The sequence below is a fragment of the Lissotriton vulgaris genome, chromosome 3_1 (assembly GCF_964263255.1).
Source record: "Lissotriton vulgaris chromosome 3_1, aLisVul1.2, whole genome shotgun sequence".
NCBI classification, from domain to species: domain Eukaryota; kingdom Metazoa; phylum Chordata; class Amphibia; order Caudata; family Salamandridae; genus Lissotriton; species Lissotriton vulgaris.
The window spans coordinates 1,240,582,571-1,240,610,358 of record NC_141689.1 but is presented as its reverse complement, the minus strand read 5'-3'; the positions used below and the strand labels follow the sequence as shown (position 1 = coordinate 1,240,610,358).

General features: G+C 46.3%; 1 protein-coding gene across 1 annotated transcript in view; it reads right to left on the bottom strand.

Annotated features, from left to right (window-relative positions):
- The window catches only part of LOC147727723 (uncharacterized), a 170,769-nt gene that overhangs the window by 62,780 nt on the left and 80,201 nt on the right, over positions 1–27,788 (bottom strand). Inside the window, exons 4-5 of the mRNA XM_086961720.1 lie at positions 16,228–16,329; positions 7,873–7,983 (exon numbers count right to left, since the gene is read on the bottom strand). Of these exons, the coding sequence (XP_086817846.1) occupies positions 7,873–7,983; positions 16,228–16,329 (213 nt within the window). The remainder of the gene's footprint in view (positions 1–7,872; positions 7,984–16,227; positions 16,330–27,788) is intronic.

The window sequence follows — 27,788 nt, the reverse complement described above, 5'->3', positions numbered from 1 at the left end:
CTTTATCAAAACATGTTGTGTAAGGTGTCGTACACTTGGAATACTACCCCACGCCAATTCTGGCGGCGGGGGTAGCATTCCACACTTCTAGTGGGAAAAGACACGTATGTTACCGCTTTACCCGGTTAAAGTTAAACAGAGCCCCAGCATCACAAAATGGATGCTGCTGCCACAGACACCAGTCTGGCCTCCTGCTGCTGGACAAAACTCCGGCAGTGGAGGCCTGGACTATAGGTTCCCTGTCCAGGGAGGTGCCAGCACCTCCCCAGACAGGCAGATGTGTATTGGGACAGGGAGGGCTGCATCAGCAGATGCTTTTTGAGACACTGCCTGGGGCACACAAGGTGCTCCATGCATAGCCAGTTTCCAACCAGTTGCTGGGGCACTCCAGTCCCAGCTCTGGCGCGAAACTGGACAAAGAGAAAGGGGTGTAACCACCCCCTTCTCAGGTCCATCCATAGGAGGGACCCAGGCAGGTAATCCAGCCCCTTAGTTTAGTATAAGTATAGGAGCTGTGTCCCCAGGACTTTAGATTATCCTGGAAAGAAACTTTGATACAGAACTCTTGGACCTTCGACATTCTATTCTGACTGGAAGACTGAAGACATCTCCCTTGTGGTCAAGGAGTGACCACCCTGTGCAAACAGGCACCACCAGTAACTTGCCGGTCTGCTTTGTCGACGCTCTCACTGGAACCCGAAGACTCAGCAACACAGGAACTGGACTCTCAGACTTCTCTAACTTCGACCCACATCCACAGCAAAGCTGAGACCCGTGGCGGACACGAGAGATGTGGGACTGGTCACCCTGGCCATCCTGTATTTTGCTAACTGCTCAACTACATAGGTACCCTCGTAGTTGTGCATTGGTGTACGTGAAGCCCCAGACCCATGCGCCATTTGCACTGAAGCTCAGCCCTCCACACTCCACGAGTGCCGAGTGGGGCCCGCTCTTGCATTTCAGCTTGACGTGTCTTCCCGGTTCCTTGCCCGTTGGCTAGTGAGCTCCCTGAAGACTTTTCTTTTGAACTAAACTGCTTTCCTGGTTGCTCCAGGCTTGCTCCAGCTTCCCTCAAAGGAGAAGCGCCACAGATCTTGCTGGTCTGCAACAGAGCCAATCTCGACATCCTGCGTGGGTTGCGGTTGCCAAGGCTTGTTGGGTCCAATCCGGATACCGAGACCGCAGTCAAGTAGATCCTTAGTGGGACAGCTCGAATCCAGTGCCTGGTCATCGTCAATGCCTCCTGGACCTCTTGGCTGAAGAGACATGCTTACCTTCTTCACCTTCAAGCACGCGACATCGCCTGGTTCCTTCCGGGTTCCTTCTTGGTCACTGGCTAGTGACCCAGACTCTGTCCCCTCTGCTTTCAGGTTCTTCACATCATTGATCCACCCTTGGATCCACCCGGACACTTTTCCTCTGGTCATCTGCAGCACTTCTTTGCAGATCTCCATAGAAAACGACAATGAAACCCGACACCAAAAGGCACCTATGCACCCGGCTTCCCTGGGTGAGGTAACACGAGTACTCTGGTGCTCCCGTGGGTCTTGAATCTCGAAGTGTCCTAGTCTAAAGGGGTTTTACCGTAGTCCATCCGGAAGTGTCCTTAAACAGTAACTTTGTAACTTCTTTGTTTCCCATTATAAGTCAATGGTAACTCGTGACGGTGTTCAGACACTGCATGTGTCTCCCGTGGGCCACCTACTCCCTAACCTTTGGTTGTTTAGTTTAGTCCCAGCGATTCTACAGGCCCTAGGCCTGCTGTCTAACTCTGACGTGGTACTTATACCACTTCCTTAGTATATGGTTGGTGAGGCCCCTAGGGCATAACTGTATTTGTGCAATTTATCGTATGCTAATTGGGTAAATTGTGATGTACTTTTACCTCTGACCTCCTAAAGAGTGCAGAGGGGTTGTGTTTAGAATAAATACATATATATTTGATATATACCTTGTGTGGTGTCCTTTCATTTGGTATTCAAGGGATTATAATTGGTAAAACAGCTTGCTTCACATGCTCTCTGAAGTCTTAGCCTATGACTGCTGGTCCATGCTACCAATAGGATAGCTTGTCTATAAGGTTGACTTTACAACCACCATCAATAAGGGTCGATTAGACTGGTGCAAGGTGCCCACTAGAATAGTGGACATCATATGCCAGGCTAACTTCTCACAACCACATTAGCGGATATTCCACCTGGGGCGGGGATGTGACAGTTGTCAGCGGGATAAGTACAGATTTTTCCCAGTTGATCTGAAGTCCAGAAATGAGACCAAATTGAAAGTACTCCCATACAATCGGGGATAAGTAACGCTGTGGTTCGCGGACATAGAGGACCATGTCGTCCGCGCAGAGAGATGCCCACTGGCCGATTATGAAAGTTCAGTGCAGCGGCTCTGTGAGACTGTCTGATCTTACACGCAAAGGGCACCAGCACAATAAAAAAAAGAAAAGGGGACAGGGGGCAGCTCTGACGAGTCCCGCGAGTCATGGCAAAGGGTTCAGAGGTCAGACCCCCCCACCCGAACTCTTGCAGACGCATTTGTGTATAGCACCTGAATCCAACGGATAAAAACTGGGGGGAAACCCATTGTGCCCAAAATGTAGAATATGTATTTCTATTCAACAGAGTCGAACGCTTTTGCAGCGTCTAAAAGAACTGCGGTGGCCGGTAAGGTAGGGTTGAACACATGAAACATTGCAAATATTGTGCGAAGATTAAAGGAGGTAGAGCGCTCCGGAATAAAGCCGGATTGATCCGGGAGCACGAGCAGTAGCATTAAGGGTTGCAATTTAGTGGCCAGAATTTCCGCGAGTATTTTTGCATCCAAATTAATCAACGATAATGGGCGATATGAATCACATCTAGAAGGGGTTTTGTCCTTCTTTAACAGGGTGATTATCAGCGCTTGGTACAGATACGGGGGGAGACAGCCCGTATCATGGGCCTCTGCATACATTTCCAAGATATGCGGTATCAGAATATTTGCAAAACGCTTTATAAAACTCCGACGTCAAGCCATCCGGGCCCGGAGCTTTGTTGTTCGGGAGGGATAAGATGGCCTCCTTAACGTCCTCTTCCGTAACAGGAAGGTCTAAGTATTTCCTGTGTACGTATGAATGCCACACACAGGCTATATCTTCCAGTGCGTCAAAAAACAAGACGAAAAAAGGGGGAACGTAAAGTGGACACAATATTGATCCTGAGAAGATTCTTTTACGCAGTATTTCTGGTTATGATTTATTAACCAATCCTCTGTCGGTATTCAAGTAGAAAATGCGAGTATATGCTCTGATATGGAGAAGTGTGGCTCACTGGTTAGAGGAGGCAGACCTGGAAGCAGAGGTCAGCCCGGGACCAGGGTTCAATTCCCGGCTCGGCAGGGTCTTGAGTCCTAAAATGTCCATGGACCCGACAATTCTCGCTCTGGCGCCTACTCGATTCACAGGTTCACACTCTGCGACTCTGGGCAATAGCTTGCTTAATCTCCACAACGGCCCCTCGCGGCGGGATGCCTGGCTTTCACCTTGCGGATACCCTGCCGGGGTTATCTCACAGGGGAATACTAGGACGGGTTCCCTAAGCAAGCGCTTAGAGACCGGTTGGTGATTTGCGCTATATAAATTCCTGTACATTTACATATGCAACACTCCTATATGGTCAAATCTTTCTCAAGCAGCCTCCATGTTATCCTGGGTCTTACGACTCACCAGCAATTTAAGTCAAAGATTTCGCGAAATCCGCAACAAGTTTATATTTTTGTCCATTTATTTTGTGACACCAGTGCCATTGCTGTGATTTTGAGTATTTGCCCCGAGGAAGACCAAAGCGGGCGAAACGCGTTGGCTGTCTTTGTGATCATCCTGTACCAAGAATATTGTCTGTTTGTCTTAACATCCTGTAAAAAAAGGATATATTGAAAAGGACTTTTTTCACATCTTTGAAGCACATTTTCTTCGTCTTGGTGTATTGAAACACTATATAATTACGTTTATTGCTGCCTCTCTATTTGCTTGTTGTTTGTTTTTGGATGTTCATGGTCCTGTGGCAGTGGACCAGAGAGGCGGGCAGCGTTTGCAGAGCAATCCACTGTGACTTCTGTGTATAGCTAGGTGGTGCAACTAGTATTTCCTTACTGCCATCTTTTGCTGTTCTGTTATTTTTTGACATTTTGGAACTCCTTTCTAGCTGCTTGGACAGTTGCCGTAAAATCAGAGTAAAATGACAGGACATTGTTTTGATATGTTATGTTGCCTCGCTGACGTGTCACACGCAGGATGGTGTCCCGGTCTCGAAAGTTAAACAGTCACGCAATGATAGGTCTCGGCTGGCCGCTAGAAAACGGTGAGCGCGTTCAACTGCAAATAGAGGCGATTATTCTCCGCTACCAAGAACGTCGTGCAGCATTGCTTCCATGTAGTCCTCCAGACGCCCCACATTTGTCGACTCAGGGAGGCCCAAAATGCGGATATTGTTGCGCCTAGAGCGCGCTTCGATGTCCTCATTTTTGGCTTGTATTACTGCAAGTATCTTTTTAATGTCCTCTGTCTTGGACGCCACTTGTTGCAGTCCATCTTCTGTGTTCGTGATACGTTGTTCTGCCTCTCCAAGTCTTGTAGCCTGTTTGTCAAGCTTCGCTTAAAAATGATCCATCCTGCCATTGAGGGCTTCTATCTTCCCATCTATGGCCTGCAAACTAGATTGAATGGCAGCTAGTGATTTTTCCAATGCTGTGGTCTCCTGAGATTCCGCCTCCAGTTCAGAATCAGAAGGCGTGTTTTGCAATGATTTGCTTCCTTTTTGCTGTTCGAAGTTCAAGCGCGGTTGGTTCTTTTCCGGCTTCCCCATGGTGATCTATCGTAGCGAGAAGACAAACAACAGTGAACGCCATCCACAGAGTGTATCTTCACTTGTCTAGTCGAGGCTCAACAATGTTGTGGTATGTCAACTGTGTGATCCTCGTGATCTGCCAGGCTCGGGCCCAGCACGCCAGGGAGCACAATGCCAGTCCTGAGAACACAAAATGTCCGCTGCTCCACACACGTGTGAGTCGTGTTTGGGGGCTCTAGGATGGGTAAGGAGCCCTCGTGATGTGCCCCAGCAGCACAAATCCTGGCACTTGGTAGCAGCCCACTCGGTGCACCCAGCAGTGCAACACGCTAGTGTAGTGAGCACAGTAGGCAAATCCCTCAAAGGCTAGCATAAAGAGTGTGCACTCTTCTCCAGCTCTCTACACCCCCTCGCCGCAGGTCCGCCTTTTTCGTGGCAGCTCCTTCATAGCAACCCACAGACATGTACAGCGCAATGCGCAGCTCCTCCAGCGGTGCCAAGTACCCTCCACAGACCACCGAAACAGAGGCCCACAGCGCCACAATGCCCGTTAGGCCTCCGCCGCCATTAGAGCCTCTCTCCCGATATCCCCAAAACCTTGCGGCAGGATCCTCCAGTCGACGTGGGGCAGCGTAAGTCCTTGCTATGGGCACAATATATTTCATACAGTGACGGGCGGCCCCAATGCAGTCAAGCGGCGGCAGCGTGGTGGTGGATGTTGCGGCCTCCACCCGGGCCGCGACACAGTCTAAAGCCGGGCGAGCGCAGCCTCTCACCGTAACGCCCCGGGGTCCGTGATAGACGAGCTCGAGGTGGAAGAAGAGCCCAGCCAAACCCAGGTTACATCGCCGCCATTTTCATCCGGCCGGGGCTTCACTCGTGTAGTCGGCCGCCTCACAGCTGCTTCACAGGCAGGTAAAGCAACTTTTCGTATGGCCTGTTAAATGCTCATCAAATTCCCACCACGTTCGTCTCTGGATGGCCTGGTGGGGTCAGGATACCCACAGGATGTTATTTGGCGGCCGGCAGAGCAGCACTACAGTGCAGCCATCTTGCCGAGCTCCAAGCCACGCCCCCAGATTTACATCCATAACCTTACCGTGACTAAGAGAATAATTGATGAAGTGGAACTGGTGCCTGCTCTCTGGGTGGTGTGGAGCTGCTGCAGTACTCTTCTTCCTGATCAAATGAAGAACTCACACCAGATTTGAAGGTTCCTCTCCCAGCGGAAGCGCAAATTTGTCTGAAGTGGGGCTAGTATCTTCTTGTACATGCAGTGCATAATTTGTAAAAAATAAAATAAAAAAACTGACGGGCCAAACTTTTCTTAAGAGGTGCTACTGAATCCCAGAGTTGCCAAGTACCAAGGCTGCCTGATTTAGATTACTCTTTATTCCTCTTTCTTTATATCTCTCTAGCATATCATTTTTCTCACTTTGACACCGTTTTCTTATCTTTCTTTTCCACTTTATTTATCCTTTTCCTGTCTTTCTTCTCTCTGTTGCTCTGGGTCAAAGACTGATGATGAACAATAAGTCCAAGTCACCAAAACTCAGTGCCAGTGCCCATCATCTGTAACCACTGCAGCCAATTCAGCACTGTGCAATGCTACTGATTCTACTCTCTTCTCCTTTTGAACTGCACCTATAATGAGGCCTGCGAGACAGCTACAAGCATTCAGGATTAGCAAGAAAAGAAGGAAAACACAAGGCATAAATCATATGTGTTTTTGTGCTTTTATATGTAATTGTCTCCAGCATATTGTTTTTCAAAAAAGTTATACTGAATAGGCGGTAACTTATTATACAGAGCTTGGCTTTTTAAGGAAGCTGTTTATTATGGCATGGTATTATAATCACAAGTTTCTCCTTAACTGTTAGTGAATGCTCTGCATTAACCTATGTGATCTCATATTCTTTACTGAATTGTTCTAGTAATGTGTGTATTTAATCTTAAAGTGCATTTTGTGATTTATGCATTAGCTTGAACTGCATACTGACTCTAAAAGAAACCATGCTTTAGATTTTTCTACTCTTTCTGTCTGATCTAAAGTTATAAATATTTGTCCAAAAGTATGCAAACTTGAAAAAATGCCCACACGCACATAAACTCCATGACTGTACATTACTATTACCAGGTCATGAATATCACTATAAAACAGGATTGACATGGTGTAAATGCTATTTAGATACATAGGGGCAGATTTACTACAATAAAGTTTAACGCAGTGCAGCAACCAACTTTGCTGAGCTGTGTTGCGCAAGAGGGAGAAAGCATCGCCGAGCAATGATTACTAAATGTGGCCTGCTGCTGTGCTGTTCCCTGACCTGGCAAACAAACAGGCTTCTACGGTCCACACACAAACCTTTGCACCCTAGTGCAAAGGTGTGTGTGTGATGTCTAGTATAGCTTTTGTACCGGAAATATACCCCTCCATTACTAAAATCCTATGTCTAGACAATTTTTTAAATATTTAAATCATTGGATGTGTACTGTACAGTCAACATGCATGCAATGTGGGAATTATTTGGAGAAATAAATATATTTCTCCAACTTTGTGCCTGCCTCCAAAAGCCATTATTTTTTGATGCAAAGCCCAGTCTGAGAATTTTAGTACATAGGGCTTTGCTTCAAAATACATGAGTGCTTACTCCAAAATGTGTCCAAGTACCACCCAAGTAATGTCCCCTTTACGCACAGGCGTGCAAAGCACTGGTAAAGCCCTACTTGAGCCTAAAAAGCTGCACCTTTCCAGTGCAAAACAGATTTACGCTGGACAATAAATCCCCTTTCAAGACTTTGCGGTGTAGCAAAGTCTTGATAAATCTGCCCCATAACACATGAGCAAGTTAACAGTAGGATGAGAAGTAAAAGGCACACAGGTAGAGAAAAGTTAGGCGTGAGACTCGGTGTACAATATCAACTGTGGAGTCCAAATATAATGCCACATTTCATAAAATAGGATCAATTGCAAGAAATGTTATTCCAATCAGATGTCCTATTCTTGGGACTTTAAATCAGTAAATCACAGAGAGCTTACCTTTGGCGCTACTGATGGGCTTGCTTCTCTCTGAGCGTCTGTGGACCCTAGAGTAGTGACCTCCCTCTTCTTTAATGCTACATGAAATAATTTCTTCTTTGGTCGCATGCCCTGTAATTAAAAAAAAGAAGTACTTTTGTAAGATTATATAAAAAATTATGCATATGAGGTGGTGGTTGACGGCAAAAGACAGAGGTTGGATAGAGATGATTCAATCGCACAGGACCCTGAGCATACAGTGGGGTTTATGGTGCTCTTAAGGGAGAATTTAGCTCTAAGTTCCAGGTGAGAGGTGCTAATAAGTTCAAGGTACCTGAAGGCGGAATGAATGTCTTTACCTTTTTGAAAAGGTAGAGTTAGTGAGTAACACTGTGAGTGGATGCACTAATTTGAGCTTTCTTGTTAATGTGTTAGTCTAGGGTTATACTGTGGGAATTAGTTGTTTCAATGATGGCTGGTTTGCATTTGAGGGCGTCAAGGTGGTTGATCCATTCTGATATGGGTGTGGTGATGTTGGGTCGGGAGATAAGAAGAAATTCAGTTTTCAGGGAGTTTAATTTGAGTTGATTACGTGCTAGGGAGTTGTGAGTTTTCGTTAGGGTCTTGTTGATATCTTCCTTGGAGGAACTTTTCACGTAGAGTTAGGTCTCATCAGCATAAATGTGGTGGGTGATGTTTCATTCTTGAGTATCTTTTTGTGGCTTGTGTGGGAGTTATGGATTGTTTTAGTGGAGGTTCAAAAAGTGTTCATTTGCAAAAGAACTGCTAAACTGCCGCAGACTGATAATCCCTGCTTTGAATGGCCTTGAAACATACATTGCGCTACGTAAAAATTTCCTCTGTGGATGATTTCATCCCGATCAACAACACCCTATAAAATCCCAAACTGGCTAGCACGTAGATGAACACTAACATGGTTTGGGCGAGTAGCATGTTGCTGCTTGTCCCGGGAAGGGAGAGATGGGGTTGTTGACGGTTGCCTTTGACGTTGGGAATTAGCGAGTCACGCAAACAATTTACGCACTCTGATCTGGGATACACTGAACAGGGAGGGGGAGAACACATGATGGGAATAGGAGAAACTTGTCCTCCACACCAAGTCTCGCAAACAATTTACACAATCTGATCTGGGACACACTTAAAGGGCGGGTGAGAACACATGATGGGAATAGAAAGAACTTGTCCTCCACACAGAGAATAAACATGAATAGCAACCCGGTTTATAAGGGCTTGAAATGGAATATCAGGGGCATGCATACCATGGCGAAAATATAACCGTTTTTTTCTTTCCTACATAGGATAGGGGCACATATTGCGCTTTTAGAAGAAACGCACCTCACGCCTTCATGAAGTTCATGTCTGCCTAGATTGGTTTCTTACCACCCTTGATGTACACAGCCTGATCGATGTGATTGAATATCTGCCCCGTACTATATTGGACCACAACCCTGTGTTATTACACCTGCAGTGGGCGCATCCCAGACCCTCTATACCTACGTGGAGTCTTAAACCTGAATTGTTGGCGGACCAGGTCTTCCGCGAAACGATCGGGACCAAAATCACCCAGTATCTTGCTGAAAATGCTGGAACGGCGTCCACACCCCCCAAATAGAATGGGATGCCTTCAAGGCTGTGGCGTGAGGATACTGCATACCCAAATCCAAGGGGATCAGGCAGACTCTATTGACAGATGTAGAAAAGGTAGAAGACCGCTTAAGGGACATTTAAACCTAGACGGCCAGGAAATCCAGAGTTACAACCTGAACTCCTGACAGCTAAAGATGAGGTAGCGACACAGGTAGAGAGACTACTATGTTTTGAGTATAGTTACTATGCAGACAAGACACATGCAGAGAGGGACAAATCGGCTCTTTACTTGCATGGTTGGCCAACCCAAGCAAACAGGGTTCACCCAACCTGGAATTAGAGATCAGGGAGGGAGCCTGGGTTTATATGCCAGAATAGATTAATGATACATTTGAAGGTTACTACTCTGCCTTATACACTAGCTAGTCTACAAGTGACCTACAACAAACACGAACATATCTGGCCGACCTCCAGATCCCACGGAGCATGGAGGAAGAAGCAGATGCCCTAGGAGGGAACATAACTACCCAGGAGATAGCTGCCACTATCAAACACATGGCATGCAATAAAACCCTGGGCACAGATGGATTCCCGGTGAGGTTTTACTCCACATACTCAGCTGAACTAATCCCTCAACTCCTGACGCTTTATGAGACAGCTAACGAGACACGCGCCCTCCCAGACACCACAAGGGAGGCTATCATAGTTCCCAATCTAAAACCAAATAAAGCACCCCATGACAAATTGGCTTATTGTCCGCTATCAATGCTCAACATTAGATTATAAAATCTTAAACCCTAACCCTCATGACTACCCTAGAGCACAAGGACCAAGCAGGGTTCATCCCATCACGCAGTAGAGCAGGGAATATCCAACAGTTACTAACCATACTAGAGGAAACGAGAGGGACCAAGAAAAAGCAGCGATTTTTACGGTAGATATAGAGAAGGCTTTTGACAGCCTAGAATGGCCCTACTTGTACAAAGTAATGACAAATATGAGATTAGGGGAGGGGTTTATTAACTGTACCAGACTCCTATATACAAGACCCATGGCCAGGGTGTGCACAGGAAGGACTATATAGGGGAGCTGACTGGTAGAGTGCGGCACCAGGCAGGGGTATTCACTCTCCCCCTATTGTTTGCCCTTGCTATGGAGCCTCTTGCAATTGCAGCTAGAACAGGGCACACATATGAAAGACTGAGAGTTGGACAGGTCTATCATCATATAGCGCTCTAAGCTGATGATCTGCTGCTGTTTCTGTAAGGGGGGACAGGGACTTGGGGGGGGGGGGGACAGGGACTTGGCGGGGGCCCGTACTTTGCTGGAGAGGTACGGCTCTATAGCAGGGCTCAAGGTGAGTTGGCAAAAATCTCGGGTTTTCCCTGTGATGTAGATGGGATGCCCCCGAGAGATCTAGCACGACTGCAATGGGAGCCATATCTGGGAGCCTACATTTACCATACCTGGCCAGATCTCTATGAGATCAACATAGAGAGGGCCATGCAAGAACTGCGAACAGCTATGGACCTTTGGTTGACCCTTCGACTCTTGGTAGCTGGCAGGATTGCGCTCCTTAAAATGGTGGCGCTCGCCCGCCTTCTGTACTATTTTAACACACTCCCACTATCGATCCCAGCGGCCTTCTTCAGGGTCCTGGACTCCCAGATTCAGACCTTTATCTGGGGCTCAGGGCGATGCAGAGTTGCCCTCACAACAATGCCACGACCTACAGCTGCTGATGGGTTGGCGGCCCGTAGCTGGCAGGATTGCTCTCCTTAAAATGGTGGTGCTTCCCCGCCTGCTGTACTACTTTAACGCACTCCCACTATGGATCCCGGCTGCCTTTTTCAGGGTTCTGGACGGACTCCCAGATTCAGACCTTTATCTGGGGCTCAGGGCGATGCAAGGTTGCCCTCACAACAATGCAACCACCTACAGCTGCGGGTGGGTTGGCCGCCCTAGACTTTGAGACTTATTATATAGCAGTTCAGCTGCAGTGGCTAGTGTGAAAAATAGCTCTAGAGCAACAACAGGCGGCGGCACCAAGACAGGCCAAATCACAGCTACATGACCTGCTGCCAGTGTTTCTCAGGGTAGGCAGGCCAACAGGGAAGGACCCCCAAGAACTTAAAGTACAGATCAATTGCTGACACTGGGGGCTGCAGAGAATGGGAGTGCGGGGTCCATACTCACCAGACATCCCCCAAGATATGTTATGGCCACTCCCACACGGGCGTAACTGATGAGGCTTGGATAGAAGCCGGGCAATAAAAATGGATGACCTCTACAGGGACACTGAACTGTTGCCGTTCAAGGAGTTTCGGGCGGGGTTCGGGCTACCCCAGGGACATTTCTGATTACACAGAACACTCACTGCAGAAATCCACAAGCATTGTCAAACAGGAACCACAGAGTCCCCACCACAACAAAGCTGTTATTATATGGCACTATTGGTGGGCACCATTAAAGCAGTGTCCTGCTTGTACAGAACGCTTCACGTAGGTAGACTGTCCCCACTGGAGATGATGCGACTCCAATGGGAAGGGGCTTTAGGCACACCAATCATGGCGAAGGACTGGGACAGTATCTGAGCTGGGATACCAAAAGTATCCAGAAATGTATGCTTCAAATTGATAAATTAATATGTCCTTCTTAGAGCATATCTGATCCCGAACACATAAGTAGATATTTCCAGATAGAAGAGGCAGCTTGCCTACACTGTGACGAAGTACGGGCACACATCCTGCACATGTTCTGGGACTGCCCCCACCTGCACGAGTTTTGGGAAGGAGTATTACAAACAATAGGAGAGGTCAATGATAGGGAGCTCCCCTTCTCTCCAGCCCACTGCCTGCTGGGTTGGTTCCCCCACACAGCGAAAACCAAAGTTACTAATAAATACCAAGACTTGGCATTCGTACTAGTGTAGCGCGGAATAACCTGAAACTGGAAAGCAAAGGGAGGCCCCAAACTATCCACCTGGAAGAAAGAACTCCTGAAGTGGGCGCGTTGTGAGGGGAGAATACTGATGCGGCAAGTTAAGCGGGGATTGCGAAAAATAGAGTTAGCCAGAACCTGGGGGATCCTTATTAGCAATCTAGCGCACCCGGAACTAGAGACCCCAGATGGAGAGAGGGAAGAGCCCCCGATGCAGACATGCTAACAGTAACCGGCCTATCCAAATTTTTATGTAAGCAAAACCATGAAGTCTAACTCATTGACCGTGCATCGCACTACCCTATAAACACATTCTGATTGATCACTGTAAGTGCTGGTTCAGGACCCCACATACGATCCACTCTCCTGGTGACTCGAGGGAAGGGGGAATAGTTAATGTTACAGTTTTTTTAAAATCTTATTCGACCTTTCAGATGGACCCGAAATGTAATAAACAATAGAAGCTAGGAGAGGGTTCATATCAGGTGATGTGACTTGAACTGTTGAAATGTAATGATATGATGTAATAGAAAGACCAATAAAATCTGTTTTAAAAAAAATAATGAAATCAGCCTAAAAGTATAGCCGCTACACTCTGAGGTTTCTAGAGGAGGGAGAGAGTGAGTGGTTGGCAGAGTAGTAGTGGCAGAGATTACTGAGTAGGGGAATTTCGCACAAAGGGTTGAAAGGTTAATTCAATGTTGTCAAGCTATGAAACAATCAGATATTTTTGATTAAAACATGGGAAGGAGATAAAGATGTGTCTAAACGCATATAATACATTATGACAGAGAAGGAGTGCTCAGGTTGGTTGAAAGAGAATCAGTCGAGTGAGCACCCTGGTGTCCACAAAGTCAATATTAACCATTACGATGGGTCAACGTCTGTACCACGTACTTTCTTAGTAGTCAAAGAGATGAGTAAAGGAGGGAAATTGTTATGGTGGGATGTGTTGGGGAGGTTGGACACTTGTGTCAGTGTCATCTCAGTGGAGAGGACTTGCTAAGATAAGGTATGAGATGTAAGGAAGAGGGTGGGTGATTAGCATGAACATAAGGCAGTCAAGCAATTTGGTGAAGAAAGAGTTGGGCCATGGACCAACAACAGTAAGGTGAGAGGAAGCCAACTGTTATTTTTTTGGACAGTGGTATTACCCACATAATATTGTAAGTGTTCTGGGAAGACTCCAGTGAGACTGAAAAGTTTGTAATGACAGGAGAGAGTACATTGAAAGGTAGGGAAAAGAGGGTTGATGATTTTGACCAAAGGAATGGAAGGGAGCACAAGACAAAAGTATGTGAACAAGATAATCTGGAGATGTAAGAAAAATGGGGCAAAGTAGTATATACGCTTATCTGCTTTAATTGTCCCTGTGATCCCTGATACATATTTAATTTCTGGTTGAGGATTATTGTGGAAGAGTGTAATTTGTTATTGTGTTGTACAGTGTACTATAAGTGGGATGGTGTGTTGCATTTGGTTTATAATTGCATAGGGGGTATGTTTTGAGGAATTGGTGATGTGAAGTAAGTATTAGAGTTTTACTGTGTGTTGTATTGTGTAATGGGTAAAGGTGGGTGTGGAATGATGTGTTGATGCAAAAGCTGGTTTGATGTGTTTTATATTGTGGTTTAATGTGATCTCAGAAGGTGTGCGACACTATGGGATATGATAGGTTTCCCAAAGTGTGATGGATGAGATAATGGATGTCATGGTGCGAATGGGTGTGGTATAATGTGGAATTGGATTGTGTGGTCTAGTGAGGCATGGTGTATGATGATGGTGATTAGCACTGGATAGTGGGATATGCTGTGTTGTGATTTGCTGTGTTATGGTGTGAAGTCGAGTAGTAATGTGTGTGGTGTAGTGGAACAGTATGATGTGATGTGGTATATTTTGTAGTAGAATGATACAGGTGTGGTGTGGTGTGTGTGTGTGAAGGTCTTATATTAACATGATGTAGTGTTGGGTTGTCGGGTGGCCTGCTTGGATCCTCTGTAATTACAAAATGCCACTGAAGACAGTTTATTCCTGTGTGTGAGAGTCATGAGTGGCTCCCTACATCTATTTCCAGTGTGTGTCCTTGTGTGTGTGTGGGGGGGTGGTATGTGCCCCCATTTGTGTGTGTTTTGGCTGAATATCGCCAGTAAGCTATGGATTAACAGAGCTGTATATTGAAGTCGGTCTTCCCCAGAATTCGACCTGTGACCAGCAGGTCACTGCCCTTTGCAGGGCAAACATTTAACTCACTGAGCAACACGCTAAACTATGTGTTAGTTGAAGCAGACACTGGTATTTCATGTGACATAGTGAAGCACTGCATTCATGCCTTCTGGACTGCCTACCGAGGGTCTACGACACAGTGGCTCAAAACATATATTTTGGTAACAAACATGCACGTCCATCCAAGAACAAGCATAACAATCAATGAATCAGTGTGGGTAACAATTCCAAATGAAATGCTGTATACACAATCCCACTTTTGTATCTGACCGGTAAATTTTAAGTGTAGAACATTTGTCCTTCTCCAGTGACCCAAAGTGGATAACTGGGCCTGGAAGATTGGGGTAGTTCACTACATCCCATTGGGGTGACCAGGAAGAAGCAACTCTGATGGTACAAGAGAGGGCTCTGTACCTAGAGCAGGGTTCTGTGTATTGACACTGAACCAGAGTGTGCTGTGGATCCCCAGTCCCACAGGCTCTAGTCTGCTATCTGGTCTCCAGCTTTATTACCCTGAGAGGTGAAGCAGGTAACAGTGTGTTCACTTCGTGTAGATAGAAATCACAATCCCTAGACCCAACAAATGTCAACCTCAAAGCGGTGTCAAGAAAGGTTGATTGCCAAACATAAGTTATGGTAACCAACATATTCATATTAGGGAAAAGTACCTGGGCAAATTAAACTCAATCCATATCCACCAGATGGGCACATGGCTCACACTATGGAAACCTGCAAACAGGATTCCCTCTCAGTCTCATTCAAATGTGTGCCAATGGCACACGTTTAGGGGTTCACATATAATAACATAGGGACTGTGAATCTCTTCTACCGTTCTAGCTAGGGTGCAAGATAGTCACACACCTAGGTAGTTAACATCCTACCCTGAGCATGATGGCACAGGACCATGCAGGGGTGGGCAAGACAGTAAATCTAGACCAACTGATATGGATCTGCATGCACCTTTGAAGTTTAGCTCCTTCACTCCTAACTTGGGTGAACAGGACGTAGGCTACCCTCCCCCTTACACTCAGGAATGCAGGTAGTAAGGAATGCTTATCGAGTAGGACTATATCTGGCCCAGGGCCGCTCCTGATGCCCTTCCTGACAATAGGCCTACATACCCAAGCGTTTATTCCAGCAACATACTACTTATCCAGGAATATGTTCCCCTTTTCCTCCAGGCTCTGAAGTTTGAGACGGACCAGACAGCTGGAATTGCCTTTTCCTGAGCCTACCTATATCCAATGAAGTTTTCTACCCCCTCCCAACACACACGCGAACACACACTTAAAGAGAGATGTACAGCTAGCTCTCCACAAGCAGACCCCAACTGCAAAGAGGGCTTATACATACCAACAAAATCCAAAATGACTATTGAGAGAACTTTGAGATTGGCCTCAATTTTCCTATCCCCAAACAGTGGTTTAAGTGGGTGTCAGAGGCTGACTATCAAATATGTTCTCACTGAAACATGCCTATCCCTATTCCTACGAGGGGCAGCTTTAAATGCAATCCACTTAATACAGCGTTCCGATGCTTTGCTTCACATACAGAACTGCCTCTCCCCAGCAACTCAGGAACTCCCCCCACTCCCTTGTACCGTACCTGAAGTGAATTGACTGCTTGTTTCCGCTCCGGTGTCATCTTGACTTGAATCGTGTTCTTGTTCCATCATCAAAGCATTGTCACAATTTGGATATGAAGGCTCTATTAGGGAAAAAACAGTAATCACATTCCAAATACTAACTACTGAACCATTAGGATGCTGATAGCTTGGTCATGCCCTTGTAGCGCCCTGGTTGTCATGTGTTTCATTGATCTGTAGGAACAACACAGAGGTAGGCAACCCCAAAGGTGGCAGTACTGCGGCTTCCAAGTAGACCTCTATCGTCCAAGCAATTTTCAGTATATCCTTCAGTTTTTGCTAACAGTAATTTTAATGGTTGGAATTTGACCCGCATTTTTTAACGGGGAAAGTTCCAGAAAAAGGCTCAAAAGGAAACTAAGTAGCTCAAGGTGTCAACATATATAATTTATAACAACAAGGGGCCCCAATTAAGTCAACAGGGGACCTCGGGGAGCTTGAATCTTTCAAACAACAGTGGTCCCATGCATTCAAAAATAAAGAAACGAGTAATAAATATAGAGAGAATCCGTTCTATATTCTGAAGGACATGTCCAGCCGGACAGAGGTCTATAATTTTACTGAGTATACACTTCAATTCCAACAAAATACCTTCTACTGATCACCTGTGTGGTACACAAGCCTGTGCCCAACACTAACAGGTCTTAATACAGAAGGTAGATTTACAAACAAGGAAAGGCTTTTTAAGGCAAACAAACGTTTTCTGTATAGTAAATGCAGTTGTACAGAGAAATCACATGAACACCATTACATTACATAGTAATCAGGTTTTGCATATGGTGTCACAAAGGTCGACGGCGTTTCGGTCCCCCCATTCGTTATGGGGAACATCATCAGGACAATGGAATAATACCTTAACTTTGTTAGCCTCTAATTACCTAGGAAAGAGATAGGAGAAGGAGTAACATTTATTTAAGGTAGGGCTTACATATTTAATGGTGGGTGACTAGGTGAAAGTGTGCCACTATTGTGAGTAACGCACTAATTCCAACGGCCATGGTCGTGAGGGTGACTGGCGTGGGGATAGTGGTGACCCAAGTAGTGGGATCTGACTGGTGACGGACTGATTATAGACTGATAAGGATGGTACTATGCTAGTACAAGACTAGCAAGCGTCTGCATGCTGGCAAGGAAAAGGTGGTAAAGTGAAAATTAACGTGGAGGCGGTAATGCGATGGTGCCTATCAAGCATGAATTCGTGCTATGGGTAAAGTCGTAGCGCGGGTGCTAACCATGCATGGGACACTCACCGAGTGCCTATCGGGTGCATGAGATCAATTGCGACTGTGCTGAAACGAATTTGTACTGTAAGGATGAACCCACCGCTCCTGTGCAGGACATACACATGAACATGAGTGGGACATGGCGCAAGTGCCTGTCTGGTGCATGTTACCAATTAGGGCTCGTGGAGGCAACTGCTGCTAGCCGAGGTGACAATTAAGGTGCACGTAGCTAGGGAGGCATGCCGAAGTAAGGCTAGAAACAAGGGTGGTACCAGAATTAATAAACGGGTGCCTGGCAAGTGCATGTTACCGTAAGAGGCTAGTGCGGTCAGCTAATCAAAAATTGAGGCACGGCGGAGTCGGGGCATGCCGGTGAACGAACGCGAGTAGCGCAATTACCAGTAAGTCTTACCAGGGCAATGCGATTATGCCAGAGAGAGGAGGAGGCAACCGGAAAATAATGCTGCAACCCTAGGGAAGAACACGGGTGGTTAGGAGGGAAGGAGTGCAGACGTAGCCAGTGAAGGGGCCATAGGATGAGCCAGCTCTTACCGGGATGAGTTGCTAAGCGGGTCGTGGTTAATAACCAATTCCGACGACGCCAGGAATCTGCCTGTGGAGAAGTAAGACCCATAAGAATAGTGGGCTCAAAGTTGTTGAAATAATAAGGAAGACCGGGCTGTGCAATGCTTACCGGGTGAGACGGAGTGCATGGTCTGCCTGGCGTGCTCGGCAATGGGGCGTGCAGCAATAAAAGTGATGCCGATTGGTTGGGGGGCGTGCCACAGTGCTCAAATTAAAAATAAAAATAAATGAAGGACAACAGATACGGGGGCCATGTTGGAATGTGCAGGGCAGTGATGGTAACAGTGAGAAAGCCTGGAAGGTGCAGCGGTTCACTTGAGGAGTATATTCATGAAACAGCCAATACGGAACAATTCAGCTGAATATAAGGAACAGTTAAAAACAGAACATTAAAAAATTATTACAGAACTAAATGAGAACAGACAATTAGGGGTTTAGATAAGGGCAGTCCATTCCTCTTGGACGTTCAGGCCAGAGTTCAGACTGTCTGTTTTCAGTATCCAACGTAGCTCTTCTCTGTCAAGCATTCTGGAGAGGTCTCCACCCCTGGATGGAATGATCACTTGTGTAATTACAGTCCACCGTATATCACTTTCCGTATGTCCTTTGTTCGCAAAATGTTCCACCAAAGGGGCATTGGGTGTTTTACACCTTATCCGGCTTCGATGTTGGGAAATTCGAAGCTTTATTTTCTGCTTGGTCTAGACAACATAAATTAGGTTTCACGGACAAAAAACGGCATAAATGATATTGCAGCTATTACAGTTAATAAACGTTCGCAATTCATGTTTTACATCCTTATATACAAATTCTTTGGAGTCAATTGAGAAATCACATACCACACATGAACCACATCTGGAGTGACCAGTGAGAGGGGGCAGTGACCAAAGATCGTGAAGGGTGGTATTCTTTAAGTTCTTAGTTGGTAAGGCAGCTCTGACTAGATGATTTCTCAGATTTTTATTTTTCTTAAAAGCAAATAGGGAGGATTTCCATTCAAAGGGGCCCGAGTTCACAATGTGCCAGTTTTTTTTAATGCTCTTTTTAACTCGGTTAGAAACAGTGGAGAAGGTGGTAACACACACTATAGCTTCCGAGGTTTGTTTCTGCTTGGGCTCAAGAAGTGGGTAGCTCCAGGTTTTGAGTTTGTTGAGCAGTATATTAGCTTCACTAAAAGAGGACTACTTTAGTGAAGCTAATATACTGCTCAACAAACTCAAAACCAGGGGCTACCCAAGGCGTCTTATTAAGAATGCAATGAAAAGGGCCTGGTACTGCCCGCAAGAGACACTTCTTGAGCCCAAGCAGAAACAAACCTCGGAAGCTACAGTGTGTGTTACCACCTTCTCCACTGTTTCTAACCGAGTTAAAAAGAGCATTAAAAAAACTGGCACATTGTGAACTCGGGCCCCTTTGATTGGAAATCCCCCCTATTTGCTTTTAAGAAAAATAAAAATCTGAGAAATCATCTAGTCAGAGCTGCCTTACCAACTAAGAACTTAAAGAATACCACCATTCACGATCTTTGGTCACTGCCCCCTCTCACTGGTCACTCCAGATGTGGTTCATGTGTGGTATGTGATTTCTCAATTAACTTCAAAGAATTTGTATATAAGGATGTAAAACATGAATTGCGAACGTTTACTAACTGTAATAGCTGCAATATCATTTATGCCGTTTTTTGTCCGTGGAACCTAATTTATGTTGGCCAGACCAAGCAGAAAATAAAGCTTCGAATTTCCCAACATCGAAGCCGGATAAGGTGTAAAACACCCAATGCCCCTTTGGTGGAACATTTTGCGAACAAAGGACATTCGGAAAATGATATACAGTGGACTGTAATTATACAAGTGATCATTCCATCCAGGGGTGGAGACCTCTCCAGAATGCTTGACAGAGAAGAGCTACGTTGGATACTGAAAACAGACAGTCTGAACTCTGGCCTGAACATCCAAGAGGAATGGACTGCCCTTATCTAAACCCCTAATTGTCTGTTCTCATTTACTTCTGTAATAATTTTTTAATGTTCTATTTTTAACTGTTCCTTATATTCAGCTGAATTGTTCCGTATTGGCTGTTTCATGAATATACTCCTCAAGTGAACCGCTGTACCTTCCAGGCTTTCTCACTGTTACCATCACTGCCCTGCACATTCCAACATGGCCCCCGTATCTGTTGTCCTTCATTTATTTTTAATTTGAGCACTGTGGCACGCCCCCCAACCAATCGGCATCACTTTTATTGCTGCACGCCCCATTGCCGAGCACGCTAGGCAGACCCTGCACTCCGTCTCACCCGGTAAGCATTGCACAGCCCGGTCTTCCTTATTATTTCAACAACTTTGAGCCCATGATTCTTATGGTTCATACTTCTCCACAGGCAGATTCCTGGCGCCGTCGGAATTGGTTATTAACCACGACCCGCTTAGCAACTCATTCCGGTAAGAGCTGGCTCATCCTATGGCCCCTTCACTGGCTACGTCTGCACTCCTTCCCTCCTAACCACCCGTGTTCTTCCCTAGGGTTGCGGCATTATTTTCCGGTTGCCTCCTCCTCTCTCGGGCATAATCGCATTGCCCTGGTAAGACTTACTGGTAATTGCGCTACTCGCGTTCGTTCACCGGCATGCCCCGACTCCGCCGTGCCTCAATTTTTGATTAGCTGACCGCACTAGCCTCTTACGGTAACATGCACTTGCCAGGCACCCGTTTATTAATTCTGGTACCACCCTTGTTTCTAGCCTTACTTCGGCATGCCTCCCTAGCTACGTGCACCTTAATTGTAACCTCGGCTAGCAGCAGTTGCCTCCACGAGCCCTAATTGGTAACATGCACCAGACAGGCACTTGCGCAATGTCCCACTCATGTTCATGTGTATGTCCTGCACAGGAGCAGTGGGTTCATCCTTACAGTACGAATTCGTTTCAGCACAGTCGCAATTGATCTCATGCACCCGATAGGCACTCGGTGAGTGTCCCTTGCATGGTTAGCACCCGCGCTACGACTTCACCCATAGCACGAATTCATACTTGATAGGCACCATCGCATTACCGCCTCCACGTTAATTTTCACTTTACCACCTTTTCCCTGCCAGCATGCAGACACTTGCTAGCCTTGTACTAGCATAGTACCATCCTTATCAGCCTATAATCAGTCCGTCACCAGTCAGATCCCACTACTTGGGTCACCACTATCCCCACGCCAGTCACCCTCACGACCATGGCCGTTGGAATTAGTGCGTTACTCACAATAGTGGCACACTTTCACCTAGTCACCCACCATTAAATATGTAAGCCCTACCTTAAATAAATGTTACTCCTTCTCCTATCTCTTTCCTAGGTAATTAGAGGCTAACAAAGTTAAGGCATTATTCCAATGTCCTGATGATGGTCCCCATAACGAATGGGGGGACCGAAACGCCGTCGACCTTTGTGACACCATATGCAAAACCTGATTACTATGTAATGTAATGGTGTTCATGTGATTTCTCTGTACAACTGCATTTACTATACAGAAAACGTTTGTTTGCCTTAAAAAGCCTTTCCTTGTTTGTAAATCTACCTTCTGTATTAAGACCTGTTAGTGTTGGGCACAGGCTTGTGTACCACACAGGTGATCAGTAGAAGGTATTTTGTTGGAATTGAAGTGTATCCACACCACATACATTTAAAGGGGACCCAAGGGCAATTTAATGACCTGCTCTGAATACACGCCCAACAGACATATATCACAAAGAAGTATCAGAGGGTCAAGAATTTGACAGGCAAGTATTGAGGACAGTTAAAGTGAAATGCTACCTCTAGCCATATAACTGGAAATATAATAATATTGAGGGGGCCAGGTCAGGTTAGTATCTGGTCTCTGGCACCCATCAGTCACCACTCGGAACCGCCCTTCATCATTTGGGGCTCCGAGGACCAACACTGTACCTGATCTTGTTCTCTAACAGAAAGAAATTGACCTTCCTGTTAGTCAGTGTATATTGGTTTTAGAGTTGGAAACCTATGTGTTGGTGATGTAACTGACGGGGTAAAAAAGTGTGTGCAGTGCAAAGAAATACCAAGAAAATAGAAAAAGTGAATAAAATTGGTTTAAGGAGCAACAGAAATTTTAATAGAGTATAGCTCCCAACACCAATATTAAAAATAGCCAAGACAGGGAAAACTTATAAACTGTCTAGTGGTGGAACGTGGTCGACATGTTTCAGCAATTATGGCCATTAGCCTTGCTTTCTTCAGGACCTAAATATACCGCTACTGCAAACAGAAAAAACCCCCAGTATGTGACAAAGTGTTTTAGAATAAGAGAAAAGAGTACTGGAACAACATTGATATGTAAGTGTCACCTGGACCTCCTAGGTGTGCTTATTCCAAGTCTTCTCACACAATCAACGGTAGACTGAAATAAAAATGCATGGCATGAGCATATCACCCACCACCTGTCCAAAATAAACCTTCTTTTTCACCTGTTGTAGTTATCAGCATTGGTGAGGTCCATATCAAAAGAATACGACCGACCACACTGTTTGTACTAGTGTATAGCGTTTATCATAGAAATTGAAACTTTTTCAAGTTTCACAAACTACTTCTTACCTGGTTTGTGAGAAGTAGAGACCTCACCCCACCTGGCTGCGGCTCAGGACATTGGTGAAGCACCGCTCTGTAAAGGTGAATAAATCCAAACTCTTGAATCACCCACCGAAAGTGCCAACACAAGGTCTGTTATAGCTATAGAGTACTGTCCTAAGTGTGTAGATAAGGCATGCACAAATTCTAGCATGGCGAGCGGGGCGGTATGCATGATGTTATATCCGCTCCAAACAATGGGTTCGTAATTATAAACCAGCTGTTGTCATAACGCTGTAGAGAAAGTGTGCCCATGGGTATGTAAATACCGTTCTGATGAGCCCGTAGTCTGAGATAGTTGTTACTTAATTTCAAAGAGCATATGTCAACGGAAGTTGAAAAATACCGAACTGCCAGAGGTGGTGGTCACGGCGGAACTGGCACTTCAAGAAGTAGAAGTGGAGGTGTTAACGCCGGAGGCGCAAACTGAGTTAGAAGCGGATCTCACGGTAGAGGAACTCCGTACGGCGATAGGCGCACTGCACACGGGCAGAGCGCTGGGCCCCAATGGGATACCAATCGAATGGTTCCAAACGATGTCGGACACACTAGGCCCACCATTGTTGGCCATGTTCGAGAACTGCCGTGAGACCGGAACGCTACCCTTGGACCAGCGCTTGGCAACGATAGTAGCTATCCCAAAACCCGATAAGCCTCCAGAGTATTGTACATCCTACCGCCCGATCTCGCTCATCAATGCAGAAGCGAAGATCCTGGCGAAGGTGATTGCTAATAGATTGACCCCACACCTATCCCAGCTGATCCACCCAGACCAGTCCGGCTTTATGCCGCACAGGAGTACGGCATTGAATCTCCGTAGAGTGCACGGCGCGTTGGCACGAGCACACTCCCTGACAGAACCGGCGGCCATCTTGTCCCTGGACGCCAGGATGGCCTTCGATATGGTAGAGTGGCAGTACCTGTTCGCGGTTCTGCACCGGATGGGCTTCGGACCGAAGTTTCTATCATGGATCCGATTACTCTACACAGGCCCAATAGCCCATGTGGCGGCCAATGGCCATATCTCCCGAGCGATCTCTTTAGCGCGTGGGACTCGCCAGGGCTGCCCTTTATCCCCGTTGCTGTTCGCATTGGTCCTTGAACCCCTTGCGATCGTTCTCAGAACAACACCACTGTTGAAGGGCATCAGATGGACGGAGACCTGGGAAGATAGAATATCATTGTATGCGGATGATATGTTGGTGTACGTGTCAGCCCCCGAACTGAGTGTTCCGATTTTATTGGCACTCTGCGACAAACACGGTGCGGCCTCTGGCTACACAATCAACTGGACGAAATCGGTCCTTTATGTCTTGAAGGGCCCTCGGCCGGTCCTCCCTGAACACTGTCCGTTGGTGGTGACCGATGTCTCCTTCAAATATTTGGGCATCCATGTCACTAGCGATACGGCCGTCTTTACCGACCGGAACCTGGCGCCCCCCCTCCTCCGTCTGAAGGCAGACGTGAGACACTGGTCGTCCCTGCCACTCACACTCTTAGGCCGCGCTGCACTGTTTAAAATGATGGCGCTCCCGCGCCTCCTATACATCTTTGAAAATGCGCCAGCTGTGATCCCGCCCTCCTACCTGCAGAAAATCACCGCAGTTGTCACCACTCTGCTTTGGGGTGAACGTCCCCCGAGAATAGCTCACCACAAACTTAACCGCGGCTGGTACGATGGTGGAATTGCGCTACCGAATGTGCAGCTTTATTACTGGGCATCCCAACTCAAGGTACTCAACCAGTGGATCCATGCATCACACACTGACCCGGCTTACATGGCGGACAGGGCCCAACTGGGAACACAAACTCTCCTGGCCCCCCTCTATAACCCAAGTCTCCTTAAGGCCCTGATTGGCCCCACTAAACACACAGTTACCCTATGGTACAGGGCACTCACCAAGCTACAGTGGAAGGGAATCGTCACGAAGCTTACCCCGCTTTGGGATACCAAAAAACTGGGCTGCCTAAGGTCCAGTAAAGGGTTCACCCAGTGGGACAATATAGGCATCTCTACGGTGGGAGATCTCTGGACGTCCGCAGGGGTGGTTCCATTCGAGCAACTTCGACAACATTATGCCCTGGGCCCCACAGAAACATACAGATATATCCAAATCAGACACGCTCTCCTGGCGGTGTTGGAACCGGGAACTACAGTCCCGGAATCCTCCCCCCTAGAAGACCGGCTCCTCACGGACTTCATGCAAACAAGGGCCACCTCGCTCACATATCGTAAATTGCTAAATAATCTCCGAGACCCTCTACAGAAATTGCGAGAAAAGTGGGAGGATGAGTTGGGTGCTATGGATGAGACGGATTGGAATGCTGCGATGGCGTCCCCGAGAGAGGCTGGGGTTTCGGCCAGGTTCAGGCTCATACAGTTAAAAATACTACACAGAACGTACTATACGAGGACCACCCTACACAAAATGCACAGGGCTGACTCCCCTCGTTGTCTTAGGGAATGTGGGGAGGATGGCACATTATTGCACACACTATGGGACTGCCCTCTCATTGCCAGATACTGGCAGCAGGTCATGCGCACGATCTCACAGGCCCTTGATACCTCCCTCACACCCGAACCGCGCCTTTGTCTCCTGAATATATGGGAGGGCACTGATCTTAACCTCAGACAACAGCAATGGGTTACAATTGGAACAATGGTGGCGAAGCGTGATGTGGCGCAGAGATGGGGGGTAGCGGAGCTACCTACTTTGGCGCTGTGGTGTGAAAACATGGACAAATTGATGATAACTGAAAGAACTGTCTACAAACTCAGAGCGAACCCAAAGAAATGGAACAAGGTGTGGGAGGCTTGGAATAGGTACAGAGGGGACCTGTGTGACCCGCTGCAGGAGGATGAAGATGAGAATTCAGAAGATGAGGAGGGAATGATCGCTTAACCTATGGGTCACTGTGGGGTAGGACTAGAAATGTACTCTTATAGTTGGAAATTCAGCTCACGCTATGCGGGGGGGTTAAGGGGGTAGGCCTGGGGTTGGGGGTCGGCGTGTTCTACTAGCATCTTATGTTCTATATTGCTTCATGTCTATACACTACTATTGAGCCACTATGTTTGGTTTGGTTTTGATTTTTCATAAATGGAACAAAACAAAAATGAACCTTAAAAGTAAAACTTCATGACTCCGATATTTACGTCCTGATGGTCTGCCATATCATCCTCATCCTGTGCTGCCGGACCGGAGGGTTGTCGGCTGAATAGCTGTGTAGAAGTACGTGACATTCTGTTCTTATCTCCTGTCATGATTACTATGTAATTGTACTGTTGTAACGTGGATGATGAATATCAATAAAAGTTTTACACCAAAAAAAAAAACAAAAAAAAAAAACAAAAAAAGAAAAATACCGAACTGAATGCTCTAAAATGCCCCAAATTAAAGCCTGTTTTTGTTAAAGTAATTGCGCACAACATGCCTGCAGGTCTAGCGGTGAAATAACATCCGCACGCAAAACTAAGTGGTGTGCGCTTTAGGAAGGGTTGCGCGCTGCAACCGCATAGCTTTGAAAGAGGGGGAACCCAAATGAGGAGAGAACTCACCTATCCGTCGGTACTCCTACGCGGCATCTGTGCCGTCTGGGGAGGTACCGGCGGTTTGTTGTTCCGTATTTTTATCATCCTCTATCCAATTGGGCGAGGCAGTCACGTGACGCGCCAAAACTGCGCGTCACGCGTCTGTCGTGTCTTAGACGCTGTGAATGGCTGAGCTCACGAGGGGATTAGCCAATGACGCGCTTACTCTGTGTTGTCATGGTGAGGTTTAAACAAATAAACTCGATAGAAATTCGGCGGAATTGCCGATCTGGCCTTAGCGGTAAAGGCTTAGATCAAAGCCTAAATAAGTAATAGTGTGTTATCTATGTCACTGGACAGAGCCCAAAAACTTATATTTAATCTTAATCCTGGTTGATTGAAGGATATTGGCTAGATCTATCTGCTAGGCAGGGTTTTGTAAAGATATTCATGATCACACATATCGTAGTCAGAAAGAGTGTTAGTCTGATGATATCAGAACGAGGACCAGGGTATGTCATCATTTAGCCCTGTTCGGTCAGTGCCAAGGAATTGAAGTGTATACTCAGTAAAATTATAGACCTCTGTCCGGCTGGACATGTCCTTCAGAATATAGAACGGATTCTCTCTATATTTATTACTCGTTTCTTTATTTTTGAATGCATGGGACCACTGTTGTTTGAAAGGTGTCAACATGACATGAAGCCATTCAGCAGCTACGCACTGCACAATCCCCCTCGCAATAGGCCAAGTACTGTCACTGTGAAGGTAAAACATGACTCTTAAACTTCGGTAGTAGAACTTCAAGGCCAAACCTCTGCAAAAGTTAGTGGAATGGAGTGAAAATAGGTAGAACACAAAAAATGCACGTCAGGGATGCATCAAATTTCTGCCCTACAAAGATTGGAGACAGTTAAGGAATGGGTTGGAGTGGGGAGAAGGGTAGGGGAAGTGCATGGGTGGGGAGTTGAAGGTGAACGTCAGACTATATTGGTTACTGTCACTAAATGATTTCTTTTCTATTTTCTTGCCTTAATGTGTACTTTCCAGGGAATACCAAATACCTACTTTGTATCCTACAAATATAGGAAATGAAATGTGGCAAGCTTGATCTAGGCCAGTGACCTCAATCTAGCACCTAACACACTTCTAAGTAGGCATCCGCAGGATAGGTATTTACAGGTGGCAATGCTGAAGGAGTTGTTACAGGGGATGAGGACTTCGACCTTACAAATTTATGGAGAAGTAATGATCCCGAGAAGCAAGAGTTCGTCTTTTTCTCACACGCACATAGATCCTACTACAGGACTGACCTGATATGGGGCACACAGGACACAATAGAAATTACAAGCCCCATTAAGCACAGCACAGTAGCTTATAAAAGCATCAAAATGGTCACCGATCACTAAAGAGGACCTACAAGCCTGCCTAGGTGATCTCCATGATATAAAGATATACTATCAGGCATCCCAAATCAGAATCACTTTTGAATACTTATTATACGAAACTGAGCACCACTGGATCCATGTGGATGCGGCGGTGATGGGTGGAGCTCATT